The sequence below is a fragment of the Acartia tonsa genome, chromosome 5 (assembly GCF_053477335.1).
Source record: "Acartia tonsa isolate MP-2025a chromosome 5, ASM5347733v1, whole genome shotgun sequence".
Classification (NCBI taxonomy): domain Eukaryota; kingdom Metazoa; phylum Arthropoda; class Copepoda; order Calanoida; family Acartiidae; genus Acartia; species Acartia tonsa.
The window spans coordinates 36,353,747-36,374,996 of NC_137264.1; the positions used below are offsets into that span (position 1 = coordinate 36,353,747).

The 21,250-nt window shown below is 33.1% G+C and overlaps 2 protein-coding genes across 5 annotated transcripts; both read right to left on the reverse strand.

Annotated features, from left to right (window-relative positions):
- Window positions 1–406: 406 nt before the first annotated feature.
- Window positions 407–8,696, reverse strand: LOC145319402 (uncharacterized). The gene is made up of 7 exons (XM_080161520.1): window positions 8,415–8,696; window positions 7,940–8,073; window positions 7,603–7,683; window positions 7,140–7,244; window positions 2,188–2,245; window positions 1,523–1,609; window positions 407–796 (listed from the first exon to the last, which is right to left on the reverse strand). Exons 1-7 carry the CDS (start codon window positions 8,680–8,682, stop codon window positions 750–752), a joined length of 780 nt encoding a protein of 259 aa, XP_080017646.1. The 5' UTR covers window positions 8,683–8,696; the 3' UTR covers window positions 407–749.
- A 10-nt stretch (window positions 8,697–8,706) lies between these two features.
- Window positions 8,707–20,646, reverse strand: LOC145319403 (uncharacterized). Of its 4 annotated transcripts, none has more exons than XM_080161522.1 (7): window positions 20,484–20,646; window positions 18,331–18,370; window positions 16,443–16,554; window positions 15,361–15,465; window positions 13,600–13,657; window positions 9,807–9,911; window positions 8,707–9,683 (listed from the first exon to the last, which is right to left on the reverse strand). In XM_080161522.1, the coding sequence occupies exons 1-7, from the start codon at window positions 20,626–20,628 to the stop codon at window positions 9,508–9,510; spliced, it is 741 nt and encodes a 246-aa protein (XP_080017648.1). In that variant the 5' UTR covers window positions 20,629–20,646; the 3' UTR covers window positions 8,707–9,507. The 4 variants fall into 4 exon arrangements, with proteins under 4 accessions (XP_080017648.1, XP_080017651.1, XP_080017649.1 ...); XM_080161525.1 differs by having other exon boundaries at window positions 20,523–20,631; XM_080161523.1 differs by lacking the exons at window positions 13,600–13,657; window positions 15,361–15,465; window positions 16,443–16,554; window positions 18,331–18,370; window positions 20,484–20,646 and adding exons at window positions 10,241–10,298; window positions 10,529–10,633; window positions 10,938–11,034; window positions 11,884–11,926; window positions 12,274–12,664 and having other exon boundaries at window positions 9,188–9,683.
- Between the last annotated feature and the right edge of the window lie 604 nt (window positions 20,647–21,250).

Here is a 21,250-nt window from a genome sequence, read left to right on the forward strand (position 1 = left end):
TTGATAGATTGGGTATAGGATAGGTGTGTTAAAGACAGTCCAGCTAGATGTTTTTCCTGGACCTTATTTCATATGAATCTACTAGTATAAATATAAGGGATTAGATGATAAATAAATAAATATTTGTAAAAATATAAACATAAACCTTGTCTAACTACAATTATAAAAAAAAATAATTGTAATATCCCTAAAATCGAGTGTGGAACACATCACCCCTCCCATCCTACCATCTTCTGTTTATTAATTTATTTTTAAAAATAAGAAACAATTTATACCTAATTCGAGTTATGGAAAGCACCCAACGTAAACCCATTTCCCTAGGTAAAAAACAAGGTTTGAAGTAATAAACTTAGATGAAGGGGGGGGGGGGATTCTGTAACCCAACAATCGAATAAAAGGATTCTACCAAAAATCTACTGTGAAATTAAGAAAGAGTGCTGAATACTGGTGAAATAAAATTAAAGCCGAGTTCATTTGGATTTATACTATACTACAATATATATAAAAATATAGAATAAGATTAAAACATTTTTTTACCTATAAAATTAATTACGTTTATATATTATCAAATTTGATGTTTTTTTTATTTTGTTTTTGTAAAAAGTACTTGATTGAATAATCATAAGGAAGACAAAAAAAAGTACAAATTTATGATATTGGAAGATCTTTTTAGCTATTAAAGCAAACAAATTTATGATTTGAAGTATCTAAAAAATTCTTTAATTCGCTGGAAGGTTAAGATTTTGTGTTTAGAATCTAAGATTTTTCTCCTCTTTCTGTTCAAGTCCGCTGTATTCTGAAATATGTATAATTTTTATTTGTTATACTTGCGGCTCCTCTTCTAGCCTCTAGGGGCTTTGCCCCAAGAGGTAATTTTAAAAAATTAAGTACTACTGGTGCTGCCAATAGTTTTATATGAACTAACTTCCCCAAAAACCAAAAATGGGGGGGGGGGGATTTTTTTGTTTTTTGGGGAGTTGGGGGTGTCCCACCAGCCAAGAAAATAGCTTTAAACCACCATAGGTTAAGCATTATAGATTTATCAGTGAATAATTTTGGAAGATTTTTTTATGAATTATGTAAAGTTTGTCTAAATTAATAAAATTAAACTTTATTTGATACTTACCCTACACTAAAACAGATAATAACATGGATGACAACATCCATAAGTAGCAAAGCACAACAAATTCATGGAAAGATCAAACGAACCATGTGAGTTAGAGAGCTGAAGTTCAGTTGACATAACAAAGAAAAGAAAGAGAGAGAAAAGGCAAAAACTAATCACTTGCGGACGGACAGACAAAGTAAATTTACAGAGTATCTTTGCTACTAAAAAAATATAAAATCCACTAATTGATGTTAAGCATATAAAAGCACAATATCAAAATTATCACAGCGTCTATGTTAGACATATATGTATGTATGAATGGACATACAACAATTATAGAGTATCATATGTCATAAAACAAATATTAAAGAAACGTGAAAAGTTTTCTGTTAGCATAATCCTTATATGTCCTACCTAGTAATTCAGAAAGAGCCCACTTTCCAGCAGCGCTTGATATCATCTTACTCACGCTTCCAAAAAGTCCTGCAGATTCAGAACTCTCTACAAAAAGATTACAATAATGGCAATATTCTTAATAGCGATTTCCATGGTATAAAATAATAAGAGTTTAGAAAAATTTCGCATTTCATATTCTTCGTATATAAGTAAGGGAATAGGACCCTGTTTTGTAAGAGGGTAATATTCAACCTTTTTAGAGGTTGGCGGGGATGGGGGGGGGGGAAGTCCTTTTAATGATTCAGGGGTTTTCACTACAGGTTATTTCATAATGATATATAGTTGAAAAAAAATAAATTTATAAAAAAAATTAAAATTTTATAGTTTCTATTAGGGAGGTAGGGGATATATGACGGTAAATCATACAGGTTTTCTCATTAGTTAACTTAAAAACTTTAGAATATTTAGGAATATCTTAATTGTTTACTATAAACAGCGTCTAAGCTTTAAAAACAATAATTTCAATCTATAGAAAGGGTTAAATTGTTTGTCATAATAGAAATTTACATCCATCAAACGTCGATTGTCTTATCCGTTAAGATCTAGAGGACGCTTCTGTTATGTCCAAATTAGCTTTATATCATTGTCTGATTATAGAGCTGCGAAATAAAATATTGACTTACCTTGATCCTTGGCTGATCTTTTACGTCTAAATGCTTTTCTGCCTTTGGAAGCTATAACCTAAAAATTATTTTCATAAATTAGTGAGGTGATATTGTTACAGGGATAACCACTTACATAGGCCCCAGGATGGATGTAGGCCATTTATTCTAAATATTCTAAGTCTTTTTTTGTCATTTACCTCCTCCTCCTTCAGATTCATAGATGCTAGGGGCGCAAACGCTAGTGATATGAAAAGTAAGATGTCAAAAAAAGAGAAATATGACGTCACCGAAACTGTCCCAATTTTGTATAACTTTTGCGGAACAAGTTCCAATTACGTCATATTTTTCTTTCCCGAAAAAGAGAAGGGGGAAAGAAAAATAGGGAAGGGGGGAAGAAAAAAGAGATGGGAGAAAAGGGGGTTTTCCCCATCTCTTTTGAAGAGATTTTCTTCCCCCCTCCCTTTTTCGGGAAAGAAAAATATGACGTAATTGGAACTTGTTCCGCAAAAGTTATACAAAATTGGGACAGTTTCGGTGACGTCGAGAAATATGTATATCACAAATTAAATACTTTAATTAGTATGTTTTTTATTGACTACTCATTTTCAAATCATATTGTCCAGATTGCCATTAAAAATTTTGTGCTTTTCTACTTATGGATGTTGTCATCCTTGTTTTTCTTCTCTTTATCGAGTGTGAATCAATTTTAGAGAAGTCGCGCTTGTAATAGATGACCTTAAAATGGTTAACTAAATTGAGATATAATGCATAGCTCCATACAATTTAAAAAGGGGGGGGGGGGCGTAATGACATTTATTCGTAATCCGTGCGCAAAATGGTCTTAAAATTTAGCTAGACCCTTCAAACTTGGTATATAAGCCTAGTCCTATAGGTATTACATCTAAATGGCAAAAAAATCCAAAATTTTTTATTTTAAGGTTAGGTTAGGTAAGAAAAACCCTGCGGAAATGGGGTTTTTAGGCTTTTTTTGGTCTTTTTTGATGTGGACACTTAACTTAAATTGTTTTTTCTTAGGGCTTTAACTTAAATACACTGTATCTATTCATATGGACATTGTTTAAGATGATTTAGCAAGTCGGGGACCGACCCCAGGGGGCTAGGTGGGTGGCCCGCAGGGGTTAAGTGCCTTTTTCCCAATACATATGTTGTAATACATCTAATTATAGGTTTTTTAGGTCAAGGAACTCAAATTCAGAGCTAAAATAAGCATTAGACTAATCTAAAGCTAGCCCCAGTGGGCTAGGTTGGTGGCCCGCAGGGGTTAAGTTCATTTTTTCCAATATATATCTTGTTATATATCAAAATATAGGTTTTTTAGGTTAATAAACTCAAATTCTGAGCAAAAATTAACATTAGACTAACCTGAAGCTAACCCTCCCGGGCTAGGTTGGTTTTCTGCAGGGCTTAAGAGCATTTACATAACCTAACCTATAAACTTACTTATATTTTTACATGTTTTTTCTTGAATAAACTTTGTCTATTAATGAGGACTTTATTTAAGATAATCCAGCAAGTCAGGAACCGACCCCAGCAGGTTAGGTTGGTGGCCCGCAGGGGTTAAGTGCATTTTTCCCAGTATATATGTTGTTATACATCTAATTATAAGTTTTTTTAGTTCAGTTAACTCAAATTTAGAGCTAGAATTAGCATAAGACTAATCTGAAGCTAGCCCCAGCGGGCTAGGTCGGTGGCCCGCAGTGGTTAATGCATTATTTTCCAATATATATCTTGTTATATATCAAAATATAGGTTTTTACAGTCAAGAAACTCAAATTCAGAGCTAAAATAAGCATAAGTCTTACCTGAAGCTAACCCCCGCGGGCTAGGTAGATCTTCTGCAGGGCTTAAGTGCATTTTACCTAACCTAACCTAGAAACTTACTTATTTTTTTGTTTTTTTCCTTGAATGAACTGTGTCTATGAAAGAGGAAATTTTTTTAGATGATCCAGCAAGTTGGGGACCTCCTTGGGTCAGCCTCCTGTATGAAGAATCTTTTAAATGATGGCTTTAGGACTGAACACTGTGTATCTAAGTAAAACCTAGCCTGCCTGGGTCAGTCCCCGACTTGCTAGATCATCTTAAATAATGTTCTCATGAACAGTTTATTCAATTAAAAAAACTTCAAAAAAGTAAGATTCTAGGTTAGGTTTGGTAAAATGCATTTAAGCCTTGCAGGCAACCCACCTAGCCCGCAGGGGCTAGCTTCAGATTAGTTTGATTCAATTATTAGCTCTCAATTTGAATTTCTGGACCTAAAAAAACTATAATTTTATGTATGACAGCACATACTTTTTAAAAATGCACTTAACCCCTGCGGGCCACCCACCTAGCCTGCTGGGGTCGGTCCCCAACTTGCTTGATCATCTTAAATAATGTTCTCATAGATAGACACAGTTTATTCCAGAAAAAAACCCTAAAAAAAAGTAAGGTTCCAGGTTAGGTTAGGTAAAATGCACTTAGGACTTGCAGGCAATCCACCTAGCCCGCTGGGGCTAGCTTCAGATTAGTCTGATCCTTATATTAGCTGTAAATTTGAGTTTCTTGACCTAAAAAACCTATAATTTGATGTATGATAACACATACTTTTTCTAAAAATTGCATTTAACCCCTACGGGCCACCCACCTAGCCCGCTGGGGTCAGTCTTCGACTTGCTTGATCATCTGAAATAAGATCCACATGAATGGACAGTTTATTTGAGAAACAAAACCTAAAAAAAATAATATTAAATGTAAGTTTTTAGGTTAGGTTAGGTAAAATGTACTTAAGCCCTGTTGGCAACCCACCTAGCCCGATGGTGTTAGCTTCAGATTAGTCTAATGTTTATTTCAGCTCTGAATTTGAGTTCTTTGACCTAAAAAAAACCTATAATTGGTTGTATCTCAACATATATATTGGGAAAATGCACTTAACCCCTGCAGGCCACCCACCTAGCCTGCTGGGGTTAGCTTCAGATTATTCTAATGCTTATTTTAGCTCTGAATTTGAGTTCTTGACCTTAAAAACCTATATTTTGATATATCACAAGATGTATTTTGGAAAATAATGCACTTAACCCCTGCAGGCCACTGACCTAGCCCGCTGGGGCTAACTTCAGATTAGTCGGTCCTCGACTTGCTGGATCATTTTAAATAAAGTCCTCATTAATAGACACAGTTTATTCAAGAAAAAAACCTGTAAAAATATAAGTAAGTTTCTAGGTTAGGTTAGGTAAATGCTCTTAAGCCCTGCAGAAAACCAACCTAGCCCGGGGGGGGTTAGCTTCAGGTTAGTCTAATGGCAATTTTCGCTCAGAATTTAAGTTTCTTGACCTAAAAAACCTATATTTTGATATATAACAAGATATATATTGGAAAAAATGCACTTAACCCCCGCGGGCCACAAACCTAGCCCTCTGGGGTCGGTTCCCCACTTGCTGGATTATCTTAAATAAAGTCCTCATTAATAGACAAAGTTTATAAAAAAACATGTTAAAATATAAGTAAGTTTCTAGTTTAGGTTAGGTAAATGCTCTTAAGCCCTGCAGAAAACCAACCTAGCCCGGGGGGTTAGCTTCAGGTTAGTCTAATGCTAATTTTCGCTTAGAATTTGAGTTTATTAACCTAAAAAACCTATATTTTGATATATAACAAGATATATATTGGAAAAAATGCACTTAACCCCTGCAGGCCACCAACCTAGCCCGCTGGGGCTAGCTTTAGATTAGTCTAATGCTTATTTTAGCTCTAAATTTGAGTTCCTTGACCTAAAAAACCTATAATTAGATGTATTACAACATATGTATTGGGAAAAAGGCACTTAACCCCTGCGGGCCACCCACCTAGCCCCCTGGGGTCGGTCCCCGACTTGCTGAATCATCTTAAATAAAGTCCATATGAATAGATACAGTGTATTTAAGTTAAAGCCCTAAGAAAAAACAATTTAAGTTAAGTGTCCACATCAAAAAAGACCAAAAAAAGCCTAAAAACCCCATTTCCGCAGGGTTTTTCTTACCTAACCTAACCTTAAAATAAGAAATTTTAGATTTTTTTGCTATCTAGATGTAATACCTATAGGACTAGGCTTATATACCAAGTTTGAAGGGTCTAGCTAAATTTTAAGACCATTTTGCTCACGGATTACGAATAAATGTCATTACGCCCCCCCCCCCCCCCCTTATTGATTTCACAGTTTTAGTATAATTATAATTTTCTACAATCTAGTGTTATTTTCCGCCATTCTATAAAGTGAAACTACTCTTTAACTCACAATTGTCTTCCGTCCACCTGTCTGTAACGTCATAGGGAAAAATTTGACCTATTCGCCCAGCCATATACCCAAAACCCATATCATGAGGCGGGAGGGGGGGAGTTACCCTCACCCCCTCCCCAAAACTATTTTTACTTTAAATGAAAAATTTAAAAAAATTTGGAGGTTGCCTTCGCCTAAATTAGTTATAAAAAATTATAAACCTTCTTGGGACCTATGAGAAGCTACACTGTAAAGGAGAACCATATCGCGTCATCGGTCAGCGAAATCCTTCATTACAGATAGACGGAACGACATCGTGTAATTTTATATAAGGATAATACAAATTGCTTGGCTACCTATGGAAGGTATTAACCTTGTAATGTATGTTTAATAAATGATATAATTTTGTGCATTATCTTATTGTTGTCAAAATTACCTTATTTTATAACAATTTCAAGAATTTTCTAGTAATAGAGCAATTTTATGTCAATTATACAAACGTAGAATATAAATAACTAGTTTCTTCGCACCTTGCCACAAAGGAAGGGCGGAAAGTTTCAGGTAAAAAGCTTAAAACCAGGTATTTTAGATTTATTTTAGGTCTTAGACTATTTTAGATCTTTACCTCTTCAAATACAGAGCCAAAAGATGCTAGGGACGCATCCGCTAGTGTATCTACAGGGTAAATGGGTCGAAATTAGATGGCTGCTAAAAGTTGTACCTGATTGAGAGCAAAGCCGCCAAGAGCACCTGCAGCCGCCAACAGCAGCAGTAGGGTTTCATAGTCAATGTTGATCAAATCAAGCAGAGAGCCATCGTCATTGTTCTATAAAAAGTTTTGTCCTTTCATTGAAACCTATTTCTTGATCAACGAACCCTCTCCCTCCCAACCAATTTTTTTTTTCCTAAACTTACTTTTCGCTACAACTCAGACCCTAGCCCTAACAGGCATATCCCTATGGAGTACTATCTTACTGGAGATCTAATATTCTTTACTTAACCTAAACTAAAATTAAATAAACATCAAAAAACCTTTGTTAAAAAAAAAGACTGGAAAGTTAAAAACAAGGAAAATCAAAATCGAAAAAAAATTCATTTTGATTCAGCTTTTCAACTTTTAAAATAAATTTTAACTCCTTGATAATATCTAATAAGATTTCAGGTATTTTTAAAACTATAATTACCTTAATAATAGTTTGATATCCTCCATGGCCCCCATAGCCCCCATGTCCCCCTCCTACTGCATAAATCTTTCCATAGCTGGGCCTAGTCCGGTTGTATAGGTGTCAAAATAATATTTTGGGCTAATTTCTCTTGGATGGTGGTAGTACCCACTATCAAAATAAATATTAGACTTCACTAAATAGTGATCCATATCGGTTAAGCAGTTAACGAGATTCGATGATACAAATACAAAGACATACACACACACAGAGAAAGACATCCTCTCACTTTAATAAAAGGATTATTATGTCCATTACTAAGTTTACTAAAACTTTACTAATTTGTGACACCCTCATTCCTGTGTCCAGAGCCACTAAGGCCAGCGATGCCAGGTATACCATTGGTGAACAATCTGTCGTTTTGACCGGCTGCACCAGCTACGGCTCCACCCCCTGCCACTCCGTAACCAGAGCCGGACACATAGTCATAGTCTAAATATGTTTAAAATTTTGTAATATACTGTTATTTGTGTTGATTAATTAAATATCAAGAAAAATTCACACTGACAATGACTGCTATTTGATTTAAGGAATAGAGCAAGAAAAAAAAAAGTAATGTTAGAGATATAATGTAGCTTCTCGTAGGTCCTGGAAAAGTTTATGAAAAAAATGATACCCCGAAAGAATATATTTTTACTTTTCCTTTTTAAAATAATTTTTTTTTTAGGTGGGAATCAACTTTCGCCCCAACCACCTCAAATGCCCCTAGAGATCTCTAGGGGAGTAGCCAATCTTATCAACATAAAATAATAGAAACGTGAATAAACTCTTACCTACTCCATTTCCTGTTGTATCTATAGCACCTCCATTGCCCCCCGCCAAACCACCCCCATAACCAGCTCCAGATCCCAACCCTCCATTACCCCCTCCAAATCCCCCTGCCCCTGCACCAAAGCCACCCCCATAGCCACTGACACCTCTGTAATTCTTTAAAGCTGCCCCAGCTGCCAGCCTCTGCTGCCCAGCACCAACACGTTGTCCCAGTCCGGCTCCTACTCCTGCACCAACACCACGGTTACTAAATCTTCCCCCACTATACATATTAGTTTATCATCAATTCTGAAATTTTGTTACATAAATAGCATAATTTAGTTAGTTTGCAGATTATTAGAAATATCAACATAAAGAGGTTAAGTAAATAATAACAATTATTATATATGAAATGCAATGGTTCAGAAAATTTGATTGATGGAAAAATATTTTGATTTTTCAGACTTGTTTTCTTCAGTCAAGTTTGTACTGTTGATATTTTAAGCAATTTTAGTATTACAGCAACAAAAGTTTAAGCTTTAAGAATTAAATCTTAGCAATGAAAATTAAGATTATGATAATTTGCTCCTCTTTTTTAAATGGAAGACTAATTGATTTAACAAATGTATGGAGAGAAAATAAATTATAAAGAAATTTTAGAATTTAAGTATTTCTAGTACACCTTCCACTATTGAAATTGTCAAAAATGTAATATTATAATAAATCCTATAATTTTGTTTAGTTTACAATAATATACATACATTTTATTATTTTTGATACAATGTTATTAGGCAAGAATAATTACAACAATCTTAAATTTTTATATAGAACAGAAAATTTTTGATTAAAGATTGTTTTGTTAAAAGTACATAAACACCAGAAAAATATTTTTCCTTTTTTGGTATAAATAAATTTTCTAATGATTAGATTAAAAAGTGCAATTTGATTTGATTTCTTAAAAATATGAAATAATGCTTGATTGTGGTTTTGATTTTTGTAACATAAAAAAAATACTTTCAGTTTCTTTTGATTATTCTATGTTTATTATTGTACAATTTTAGATAACTAGCTACAAAAGACATGATAGTAAAATCAAAGTTGTTGACTACCCGTGTATTAAAAACTCAGATTTTTCTGGCAACCCTGCCCATCTTCCCCTGTACAGTCCTCTGTCATATGTTCTGTTACCTCATTACTCCAACTAGTATCCTCCTCATTCAGGTTAGATCCAGTATTAGCCATGTTGGGTATTAGTGACTTGAATAGCTTGCTGGTCAGGCTGGTATTTGAACCTAAAATAGACATACTAAAAGTTTGCAGCAACCAAAGGATGTTAAACATCTTTTTAACAATTTTCTTTGTGGTTTCTATATGCTATGCATATTAACTGTGATTTTGTAAGATTTATAAGTTACCTCCTATCTCATTTGAGTCCATAAAATCTCCAAGTAGAGAATTCATAACATCAAACTTGGCGACATATTCTTTCAATGTATCCATAACTCCTTTCCCTTCATTTCCTAAAAAAATAATATATCATAGATTAATATTTTCTCTTAAAATAAAAATCATTAGGACATGAAATATGATTGTTAACAATTTGTAATGTATGAACATTATTCAATGTTCGTAATATTAACACATAAAGCTCTATTTATGACATACGATAAATTATAAATAGGATGAATTTAATAAACCATGAAATCAGATTATTAAATTTATGAAATGTTTGTTTTGAAGTGTTAATGATGTTAATCAAATGTACATAAAGTGTAATGTTTATAGATATTATGTAATATAAAAGTGTAATGTAAAAGCACATGCAAATGTAAATGTGTTTGAAGATTACCACCACTGAAAAAGTTCCAGATAGAATTTCCAATTTCTCTGCCTTTGGTTGCAATTGCCTAAACAATGATAAATCATAATTTTTTTCTTTAAATTATATTTTCAAAACAGCAAAGGATTGATGATAATTACAATGCATCTGTTTTCCTTTGAAAGTCTGAAATTTCTGAAACATGTAGGTTAATTAAGATTACAAATTTCCTTCTTACAAACAAAGCATACCAAAAAACTTGGCAATTAGAAATGTCTTGCAACTTAAATATTAGAAGATTTTTTTATTTCTTTATACCTGATTTAAGAACCAAGACGCAGCTGCCCCAAAAACAGAAAACAAGAGAATAAAAGTTTCATAATCAATATCAATCAGGCTTAACAAGGAACTCTTCTGAGGACGCTGAAATATTTCTATAACAATAATTTTATAATATATTATTTTCATCTAAAAGCAGGGGTGTGTACCAGTGAGATGTTTAGAGGGGAATGAGGATTCAACAATTCACAATTCAAAAAAGGGAAATTTGTAATAAATTTCAACCCGACCCTATAAATAACTATATTTTCTCGTATTAACTTAAACAACCTGACAACACTGAATTTATAAATAGAATTTTAGATGAAAAATAAAATTTTGAAAGGCCGCCTCAGAAAAAAATGTTAGTGACTTTATTTTTTTTAAATAAAAAATTCGGAAAACTTACCCTTATAATTTGACCTCCAAACCCCTGACCTCCAAAACCTTGCCGTTCTACTATTCCATTGCCGTAATAAGCATTTCCTCCAACAGCTGCCCCAAGTCTAAAATATCGTCCTTGTTATTAACAAAAGAAATAAATTATTGGCCTTTCTTTGTAAATGGAGAAAGTCGCTAAAAAATTAGACATGTGACGTCATAGAGATGAGTGATTATCCATCTCTTTTTTAGGTGGTTTCTTTCCCACTTCTAATCTCATCTACCTCATTTTTATGACGTCACACTGAGCGACTTTCTCCATTAACATTTCTTTTTCCACTACTTTTAAATTATTATCAAAAGTACAAGGTATTTTTTTCTACATTCTTTTAATTTTTAGGAAAAGTTTAAATTATTTTATAATTTTTAATGGTGGAGCCTCATGGACAGCTGAATATGATATCATAGTGGACACATACATCTTTAACTACTGCATTATAAAGGACTAGCGGCTACGCCCCCCCCCCCCCCCTAGAAGCCTCTAGGGGCACTTAAGGTAGGAGGGGGGAAAGTCGACCTTATCCCATTTTAAATTTAAGTTTCAAAAGAGTTTTAAAAATATTTTGGGGGCGGAGGGGAGTAAAGACACCCTCCTCAAAAATGGTTTAAAACCTTCCTAGGGCCTATAAGAAGCTTCAATGTAAAGGAGAACAATATCGGTTCAGTGGTTAGCGAGATCCTTCGGGACAGACAAAAAATGCTTACTACTTTATATTATAGGATAACAAAGAGACCAAAATGTAAAGAAATAAGAAAAAAATTTTAAGAAGACGAAAAAAGGCCCTCCGCATGTTACGTCATAAAAACGATGGATTATCCATATCTTTTTTAGGGTTTTTCTTTCCCACTCCTCCTCTCATCATCCCTCATTTTTATGACGTAATTGAGGGAATTTCTTCTTCTTCGATTTTTACCTTCCAGTATACCCACCAACGCTGTAATCATAATCATAGTAATCTAAATATTAAAAATATTCTTTCTATACGACCAAAAATAAAATAGAAATAAAGAATCTTAAAAATGTTAAAGGTTATTTAAAATCAAAACCATATCCTCTCGTAAGTAGAAGCTACTATATAATTAGAAATGTCCTTCCGTCTGTCTGTATGAATGGAATGGAAGAAACACGTGAATGATGTCAATAACTCCTTGGGTTTGTTTGTAAATACATAATTTATTTTTCATCGCTTCTTATGGATGTTGGTCTTAGTTTAAGATTTAAAAGTGGAAAAAATATATTTATTCAGCCACATAGTTTTCACCTTGCGATGCAGCTTGTAATCCTTGTTTACTTGTCACCATACCTGGGCTACCGCCATTGCCGCCGTTTCCTAGACCGACGCCGCCGCCGAACCGGTTAAAGCTTCCGCCAGACGCCATATTGGCCTGCTGCAGGCCATAATTCATTTTTTCTCTGCAATTTTCCATTAATGGATATATTAAACCCCGACTTGCCTATAAATGGGAAGAAAATATGAAGAAAATAAATAGCTTACCTGGATTTTCCATGACCATTATGTCAATTCTTTGTTACCAATCAATCTTAAATTTAAATAAATTGACAAGGTGAAATCTGCCATGCAAAAAAATCTGAAATGAGTAAAATGTTAAATGTCTTTATCGATATGTATAGTCAAACAGTTGTTGTTCAGGGATAAGGGTTAACATATGTGAAGAAAAATTATGATAGTCTAAATTATTCGCCAGTCAAAATTGTAAAAATATGTTAAAATTGATAGAACTCTAATTAGTTATCTTATTATGAATAAGATAATAAGAATATTTTTAACTTTTGAGAAAAAAAATATCTATACTTCAAATACTTCAAATATATTATTCTTTATCCCTGGATAGACTGATGGATTTCAAAGATCTTGTATTTGTTTTTTTTTGTGTTTGTGTATGTTTTGCAAGCATATCTGTTTATATATGTATAAAATTTCTAAAATATTAACTGGAATCACACAAAGATATACGTAGGTATGCATATCTACACAATAGGTTAATATCTACACTTAATATATTAACCTATCTACCACTTATAAGAAGGTATACCACTGACATCAATGTGATACCACTTAATAAAATTTAAAATGATTATATGTATTATTTCATTTTGGCAAATGTCCCTTCAGAAGTTAGTGAAACTACAAGCAAACTTTTTAAGGAAAAATTCGAAATTTTTTATTTAGTTAGGGAGAGAAGAGTCCCAAAGGGTTAAGATCCCTGCATGAATAAAGCACATCACAATGCTAAAATCTGTAGAAAAGGGTGTGTAGGCTGTGTGGTTTACTAAGTTATAAAAAGGATAGTATAATAATGTGTTATGATTATGAAATGAATTAAACTAAGCGTTAATTAAGTGTTAAAAACCCAAGCTGGGTTATTTATACCAATATAAAGCAAACTAATATGAAGCTAAAAATACAAATATATTGATGAACGAATAATGTCGAAAATGGTCGAATGATAAATAATGATGAAATAATAAAAAGTTAAGTAATATCTAAAAAAAATCTTTTTTTCTCATTCCTTTAATTGTATTTAAATTGTAAAATGTAAAATTAAAAGTAAAGAATCAATGACAAAAAGACTCCTAGAGTAATCTAGTAATGCACATTATTAATTACCTGAACTAAAAAAGTTCCAAATAGTGTTTCCAATTTCTCTACCATTTGTTGCGATGGCCTGAAAAAAATGCAAACAAGGATGACAACATCCATAAGTAGCGAAGCAAAAAAATCATGGATTGTCAAACCGACAGTGAATGTTCAGTGGCCATTAAAAAGAAAGGAAGGAAAGAACAAGAATTAAGGACACGAATAAAAGATATTAGGTTTAATATAAAATCTCGAAATCTTCATATATTTATATTTAATTTGTCTTGTGACCGACGGACTGGTATACCAAGAAAGTGTTTTATTAGATGATCATTGGAAAGAAGTACTTTACCAAAAAAAACAATCTTATATCTATGCAATAACAGAAGAGAAAATTAAGGGGAAAATTAAAAATTAAGTTACTTGTCCTTTCATCTTAAATACAAAAACCATTTGAACGTTAAATAATGTACCATTCCACTTTCAATAGAGGCGAAACTGGTATATCTTATTTAAATCGACATAATAGTAATGGTATATTCTAGTTATTATTTTTTTTACATTTAATTATAAATAGTATTTTATACATTCCTACGATTAACATGATTTAAAAATAGTATGTGTGGTATGAGGCAACTCTGGACCATTCAGAAACCAAGACATTATAGTGATGCTACGCACCCAGCTAAATCCTGTTATTCTACAATTGTAAAGCCACCTGAAAATATGTCAGATAACGGTATTGATTTCATCTCTCAGTTGTCCTGCAAATGGAGGGAGGGGTGTTACCCCTCCCTCTCCCATCTTAAGCACCGGAACCCTCCCCTTCAACCACCAAGTTATCAGCACCACCTCAACCTTGAGGATAAAGGATCTAAGCCTTCCCTCACCTGATAGAATCACCCCCACACAGACTGTTGTTGTCACAGTAATCATCAAACCTTCCCTCTTTAGTACCCAGACCTACCACTCAACCCCTCTATGCTTATCTACCTATTGTGCTGTTCCATGGGCTATCCTGCCTGCCCCAGACAGGGATAGCCATCTACCTAACCATTGCAATTATCTATGTTTTACTGTATGATTTATCTTTAACTATCTTTATTCCTAATCCATATGTATTTATATTATGTTGTATAACTTTAGTTATCCTTAGACCTGCAATAAAGAAACAACTGAATAGACTATGTTTATTATTTAGTGATTGCTAGAGAAGCGTAGCTTCTCTATAGTATAGGTGTCCACGTCTGTTCACACTGCCGTAGTCTTTATTCGAACTCTGGTGTCTGCCATTTACCCTAGGCGGATACCACATATGTATGATTTCAATTATGTCGATGTTAAAAGTGTAAAGAACCATTCCAGTTTCGCCTTTCTTGAAAGTGGAATGGTATCGGCATTGATGATATCATCGCCAAGAGAGGAAAATTGGAATGGTAGATTACAAAAATGATATCGGCGTTGATGATATCATCACCAAGAGAGGGAAAAGTGGAATGGTAGATTACGTTTTTTAGAGGGTCAAAACCGTAATCATAGATTATATTTCTGCTTCTATAAAAATGGGTTCAACCACCTATTTGTGTAACAGCAAACAACTTAAGAGGCAAATTGAATTTTTTAAATGTCCCATTTAATTATTAAAAATTTATGTTTTTGGTTTTAAAAGTGCATCAATAATGACAAAGTTATTATATTTGATTTTTAGAAAAACGTTTACACAGTTACAGACGGACGTGCAAACACAATATACGAGTAGAGTATCTTAACTAAAATGTGTACTTATCTTACCTCATTAAGAAACCAGGATGCGGCCGCACCAAAAATGGAAAACAGGAGGATGAACGTTTCAAAGTCAATGTCAATCAGGCCCAACAGAGAACTTTCATTCGGTCGCTAAAATATTCATGATATTGAAAGAAAACAAACTATGGTTGGGCCGTATATCCGGCCTTTTTAAATATCCGACCGGATACCGGATATTGAAACTATCCAGTCGGATATCCGGAAATATAATCTTTTATATTTTACAACAAAATCTCTGCTATTTGAAATTTTAAATGGCTGTAACTTTCTTATTATTGAAGCTAAAAGAACAATTTTTTCTGAATATGTTTATCTTTATGTAAATTTTATATTAAAAATCTCAAAACAATAATTTTGGGTGCTTCAGCAGTACTTAGCAGCTGTCAGCCGCAAACTGGTGGTCGGCAGGTAAACGGCAATGAATTTTATGAAATTGTAATATGTCATTAGGACATATAAAAAAGCCTAAGTTTCAAAAGTCTCTAAGTCAAAAATTGCGGTCACATGAACCGTTTAAGATTTCTGTAGACATGGAGGACAGGTTTAGGACTTGAACACCTATATTTCATATGAGGATGTACGACTAGAGGATATTTTAGTATTTGATAACATGAAATGCTTTGTTTAAGAAAAATTTACCAGAATGACTTTGACAGGTTTGCTGGCAACCTGTGCCCGCCAGGAAGGAGGAATTTAAAAAAATTTCAACTCTCAGTTATGTGTGATACCCTATTTCGAAAGTCACTTAGTTATAGCCCTCTACTTTTCATACACAGAAAACGAGATAGAAAAAAAACATAGTGGGGGGGGGGGGCATTTAACGCCACCTCCCCGCCCATCCTCCAACCGGTAGGGTTTAATATTACAGATTGAGGGTAGTAATAGTTCAGTAGATTAATTGCTTAGAAGAAAGATCATTTAATAGTTATTTGAAATCAGAAATTTCACACGACTTAAACATTGGGCAAAAAAGTTCAGGACAGCTATTAGTTATTGGCAATTCATTAATTTATTGAAGAGAAACGGCCTAAACAGTTACCCTCGCCTCGATATAAGCTTAAACTTACCCTAATAACTTTGTAACCACCGCCATAGCCCCCGCCGCCATAGCCACCGTTTCTCTCCGTTAATCCGCCGCTAAATGATGAATATCCGTTATTACCGACAGCCGCTCCGAGCCTGAAATGATAAGCTAGTTTAAGCGAAGCCTCTTCAGTATTAGATAGTTAGTTTTAACATGAAATATTGTGTCCCAAAAGTAGCGCACCAATCACAAGCTACAATATTTATGGATAAGCGGACTTAAAGTAAATTCTTATCAAAAAACTATGTTTTTCATAAATATTTCAAAAAACAGTTAATCAAAATTATATCTTATGAAGTAAAAAATAAATAATGGGGGTTTTACCCAACCCAACAAATATATTTTAAGAATAAGATATCCCTCCCCTATCAAAAAAATAATACCAAAGGGATAAATTGAGCCACAATATAAGTCTATGATCTCACCCCCCCCCCCCCCCGCCTCAATTACACAATTATTATTCATAAGTACTGAAATAGCCAAGTCATAGATTAGCTTTGCTTCAATAATGCAACTTAGATAAAAAGATATTGTATTTAGAAAATAAACCATATGCTTTATGGGTACCATATAGGGCTCCATTTCTATCATCTAGACGAGGGAGAGAAATAAAATATCTATAATTTTATTCAATAGTACTAGCTTTTACATATGAGTATAAACTAGAGCCTTTGGCCCAACAATTTGACCAATTCTTAGCTATTTGAAAGCAATTATGTGTCATACATCAAATTTTCAAACTGAAAAAAATCACAGAGAAAATGTAAAAGGCAGGGATGGAAAGGACATATACTTTACTATTTCTATCGTACTGAAGTTGTGACATACTAACGAAAAGACCCTGAAGTAAGAAATCATTCGCTTGTTATTATTTGTTTTATAACGCTGGGAAAGCAGTGCGTTGTTAGACTTCTAGAAAAACTTTGTATTTAAATATGATTGGTATTACTGTTAGACTCAGTCAGTGTTCTGTAAATTTGTGGGAATAATTTCTAAAAATAATTACAGATGCACTTTCATAAACCATGCTAGCTCTAATATCATTTCCACATAAAGTCTTATTATTTTCTTATCCACAAAGCTATCAGTTTCGCAAAAGCCGAAATTTATTAAATTTATTATTCGTGCCTGATTAAACAACTCAATTTCTTTGTTATGGTAGCTTCAGTTTTATTAAAAATACACTCTCCAGTATTGATTTATAAGCAGAATTTATAAAACACCACCAAGCTAACTTATTGTTTATACATTTATTTTTAAAAGATACACTCACACAATATTAATAAACAAGGATGACAACATACATGAAAGCGAAGCCCTGAAATTAAAAGGACGGACAAACGAACAATAATTCTTGTAGTGTGTCAGAACTTAATAAGCAGAACATTAATTTGTAAGTCTAAAAAAATTTGTTGCAATCATGTTTAGAATTTAATTATTGAGATGCTTCGCTCATATTGTTAGAACTTGTTGTCCTAAAAATCATTTTTCCAAAAATCAGATTAATAGGATAAATAAATCATTTAAAAAGTTGTCAAAAAGTTAAAAATCAACATGTTTTAAATGGACGTATGGAATTTATGGTAACTATTATAGAGTCGTGCGCTTGCTTTTTAAATCGTACCCAATTGTTATAGGAATCATCATGCAAAGTTTCCAAACTATAGGACAATTCTAACATGTTTAAATAACCGAATAGATATACCCATTAAGGACGAGTGTAAGGACGAACCGACCCCAATTAAAGAAAGGCCTCGCTTTTAAAAATCAATTCAATAAAACATCTAAGATGAAAAACAGAAAAAATATTAAAAAGAGGAGCAAAGCTACTAATTGCAAAACTGTGTATGTATAAATAATTTGTATATTACCTTCCAGCATATCCACCACTGTAGTCGTAATCGTAGTAATCTAAAATAAAAATTAAATTAGTAAAAGTGAATAAATAACATAACTTAAATATTAAATGATTATCACCTAAATTGACAGATAATAGGTAACTTCCTTCAAATAAATGACCGTCTTTTGAAAACCTTTATTTAAAATTTTGCTTACTGACATTTAATTTATCAAAATTTAAATTCAATATCTTAAGATTTATTTCCTTTAAAAGTTCAAAACCTATAAATTGGTCAAATGGTCAGGTTAAAACTATGGTGTCAGTCAGGGACAAATCAGGGATCTAAAGGGATCTATAACCTTTAATGTAGAGGCGTGCAGAAGGTGGGTGTATGGGGGTCCACCCAACTATCAAAATTTAGGAGAGTGGACACCTCTATTGGTGTCCACCTCTCTACATCCACTTTGACAAAGGTATACACCCCCACCTCACTAATACAACAAAGGTGGGAGCCAGAATAAAAAAAAAATCACAACAAAATTGCGCGCTTTGCGAGTCAATCTAGCAATTTAGGTACACTTTTTGACTTTTTAGTGGGTTGGGAACGATCAGCCCCTCTCACTAAAAACGAACCAATACACCCCCCCCCCCCTTCCTACGTGTCTCTCGATTTTTGATCGAAGGAGGTTTAAAATTTTTTGGATGAACCCCCTCTGCACGCCACTGCTTCAAAATATCTCTGATTAAAAAGGAACGAAGGACAGAAAAGATTTCTAATCATTGATTAAAGTGACTTGGATATCAATTTTTCAGTCATTTCTCTCACACAAAAACATCAATTCATTTTGTAGCATCAGGGGATAAGGATCTATTATTATATAAAAGTAACAGGATGTCTCTTTACCCGTGTGTCTGACCGATATGGTTCTCCCTTACATTGAAGCTTCTTGGCGGTTTTAGATAGGGTATTTCTTTAACCTAGTAATAGTGTCTAACTTTTTATCTTTGTGACATAACAAAAATCCATTTCTTTTTTAGGGGTTTCCTTTCCCACCCCCCCCCCCCTCTCATCCTTTGATTTTTGTTACGTCACTATTACTTGGTTCGTATTTCTTTCACCCTCCCAGGAATAATCACCCAGAGAAAAAGTACTCACTCCCCCTTAAACAAATTTTTACTCTTTGTTTTAAAACCAAAATTGAAAGATCTGCTTACCCCACACGCCTTTATTCAAGTGGCCTTAGTAGCCCATAGTGGCATAGCCGCTATTAAAAAAAACAGGAAGATATTTAATCCTAACAGTATTACAACAGTACAAGTTTCCGCGTGTTGGAAACTTGAAAATATTAAGGGTTTTTCTTCCATTTACAAGTCCCTGCATTCTTGGTAAGCTGTAATGGATCAAAAAATATCTATCACTTTATTTTTTTATGTGAAGCTAATATACAATTCTTTAAGTTATTCTTTATGTCATTAAAATTTAAAATAGATAGTAAGGGGATTGTAAAGAAAACAAAATAAAAGTAAGAAAACAATAAACCAATTTTTGTTTTTGAACATTAATAATTTGACAAAAATATATTTCAGGAATCTTCTGTTTTATATTGTTGCGCGGCTACTCTATAACTATGGAAGCCATTTTAAAAGTTCGTGAAAATTTATACATACACGCCTCTATGCAGTATCTCTGGTTGTAGCTGCACAAATTATGGACATCATTATCAATTCTTTAATGGTTTATATCTTATTAATTTTATAAAATATAGAAAATTGTCATCTAAAATTATTTTTGACAAGGTTCTCATGAATTAATCAAAATTAGAATTTAAAACCTACAAGTACAGAGCTTAGTCATTAATGTAAACAATTTTACAATGAAAATACAACTACTATTCATTGACCCCGCAAAAGCTGGTGTTTTGTAGAAAAATCCTTTAAAACATTTAAAATTTGTATAGATTCATATAAACAGGTTTTAAAATCTTATTTTTATGGGTTAAAATTTAACGCTATTTCATTTATCAATTTATTACAATCAAACTATTTCAAAAGTCAAAGAAAAACACGGAGACAATTTTTTAAAATCGCGAGAACAGAGCTCGAAGACTTTAATAAACCTTCAAAACATTAATTTAAATTTACAGCGGGGCCCTGCAATTGTAACATTTGTACGATTGTTTTCACCTGCGGAAGTGGCTAATCCTTGTTTGCTTGTCACCATACCTGAGTTACCAACACTACCGCTTCCGCTGACGCCAGCAGTGCTATAGCGGTTATAACTCCCGCCGCCGATAGCCGCCATATTGGCCTGTGCTAGGCCATAGTTCATTTTTGTACTGAAAAAGAATTGAATACTTCTTTAATATATAATAAGCAAATATTTTTTTAATTAGGTTTCTTATAAACCAGAATAATTAGTAGACTATAAAAGTTTTAAAGATTTTTAATCAATATAATAGATTTGAAATCTGCATAAAATTTTAAGGATTTTTTATAAAATTCGTTTTTTATATAATTCTTTATTTAAAGGCGCAAATACGATTTAAGTTAATAAATTTTGACCAATAGGATAGCTGGATTGGAAACTACCTACGCTCTAATTGGTTGAATGATGTACGTCACTTAAGCTTCTCCAATCAGAGCGCAGATAGTTTTCAATCCACCAATCACAGATCTCAAAATTATTTAACTTAATTTGTATTTGCGCCTTTAAATAAAGAATTATATAAAAAACTAATTTTATAAAAAATCCATAAAATTTTATGCAGATTTCAAATCTATTATATTGATTAAAAATCTTTAAAACTTTTATAGTCTAATAATTAGGTTTTAATTTTGAAATTTATAAAGAGTATAATCAACGGATAATGGAAAGAAGCAGCTTTTTTCCTATTTCTAGCCCCTGCAGGGCAATCATTAACATCTACCTAAACTTACCAAAATAACCATAT

What these genes read in the sequence shown, in the direction of transcription:
- LOC145319403 (XM_080161521.1), bottom strand. Translation starts at nt 12,397, where the DNA reads ATGGAAAATTGCAGAGAAAAAATGAATTATGGCCTGCAGCAGGCCAAT. An exon ending in CGTCTTGGTTCTTAAATCAG is followed by an intron (nt 10,299 to 10,528) that starts GTATAAAGAAAT and finishes ATCATTGTTTAG; the next exon opens with GCAATTGCAACCAAAGGCAG. An exon ending in GGACTCAAATGAGATAGGAG is followed by an intron (nt 9,684 to 9,806) that starts GTAACTTATAAA and finishes TGTCTATTTTAG; the next exon opens with GTTCAAATACCAGCCTGACC.
- LOC145319402 (XM_080161520.1), bottom strand. Translation starts at nt 8,682, where the DNA reads ATGTATAGTGGGGGAAGATTTAGTAACCGTGGTGTTGGTGCAGGAGTA. An exon ending in GCGGCTTTGCTCTCAATCAG is followed by an intron (nt 2,246 to 7,139) that starts GTACAACTTTTA and finishes AATAATTTTTAG; the next exon opens with GTTATAGCTTCCAAAGGCAG. An exon ending in AAGATCAGCCAAGGATCAAG is followed by an intron (nt 1,610 to 2,187) that starts GTAAGTCAATAT and finishes ATCTTTTTGTAG; the next exon opens with AGAGTTCTGAATCTGCAGGA.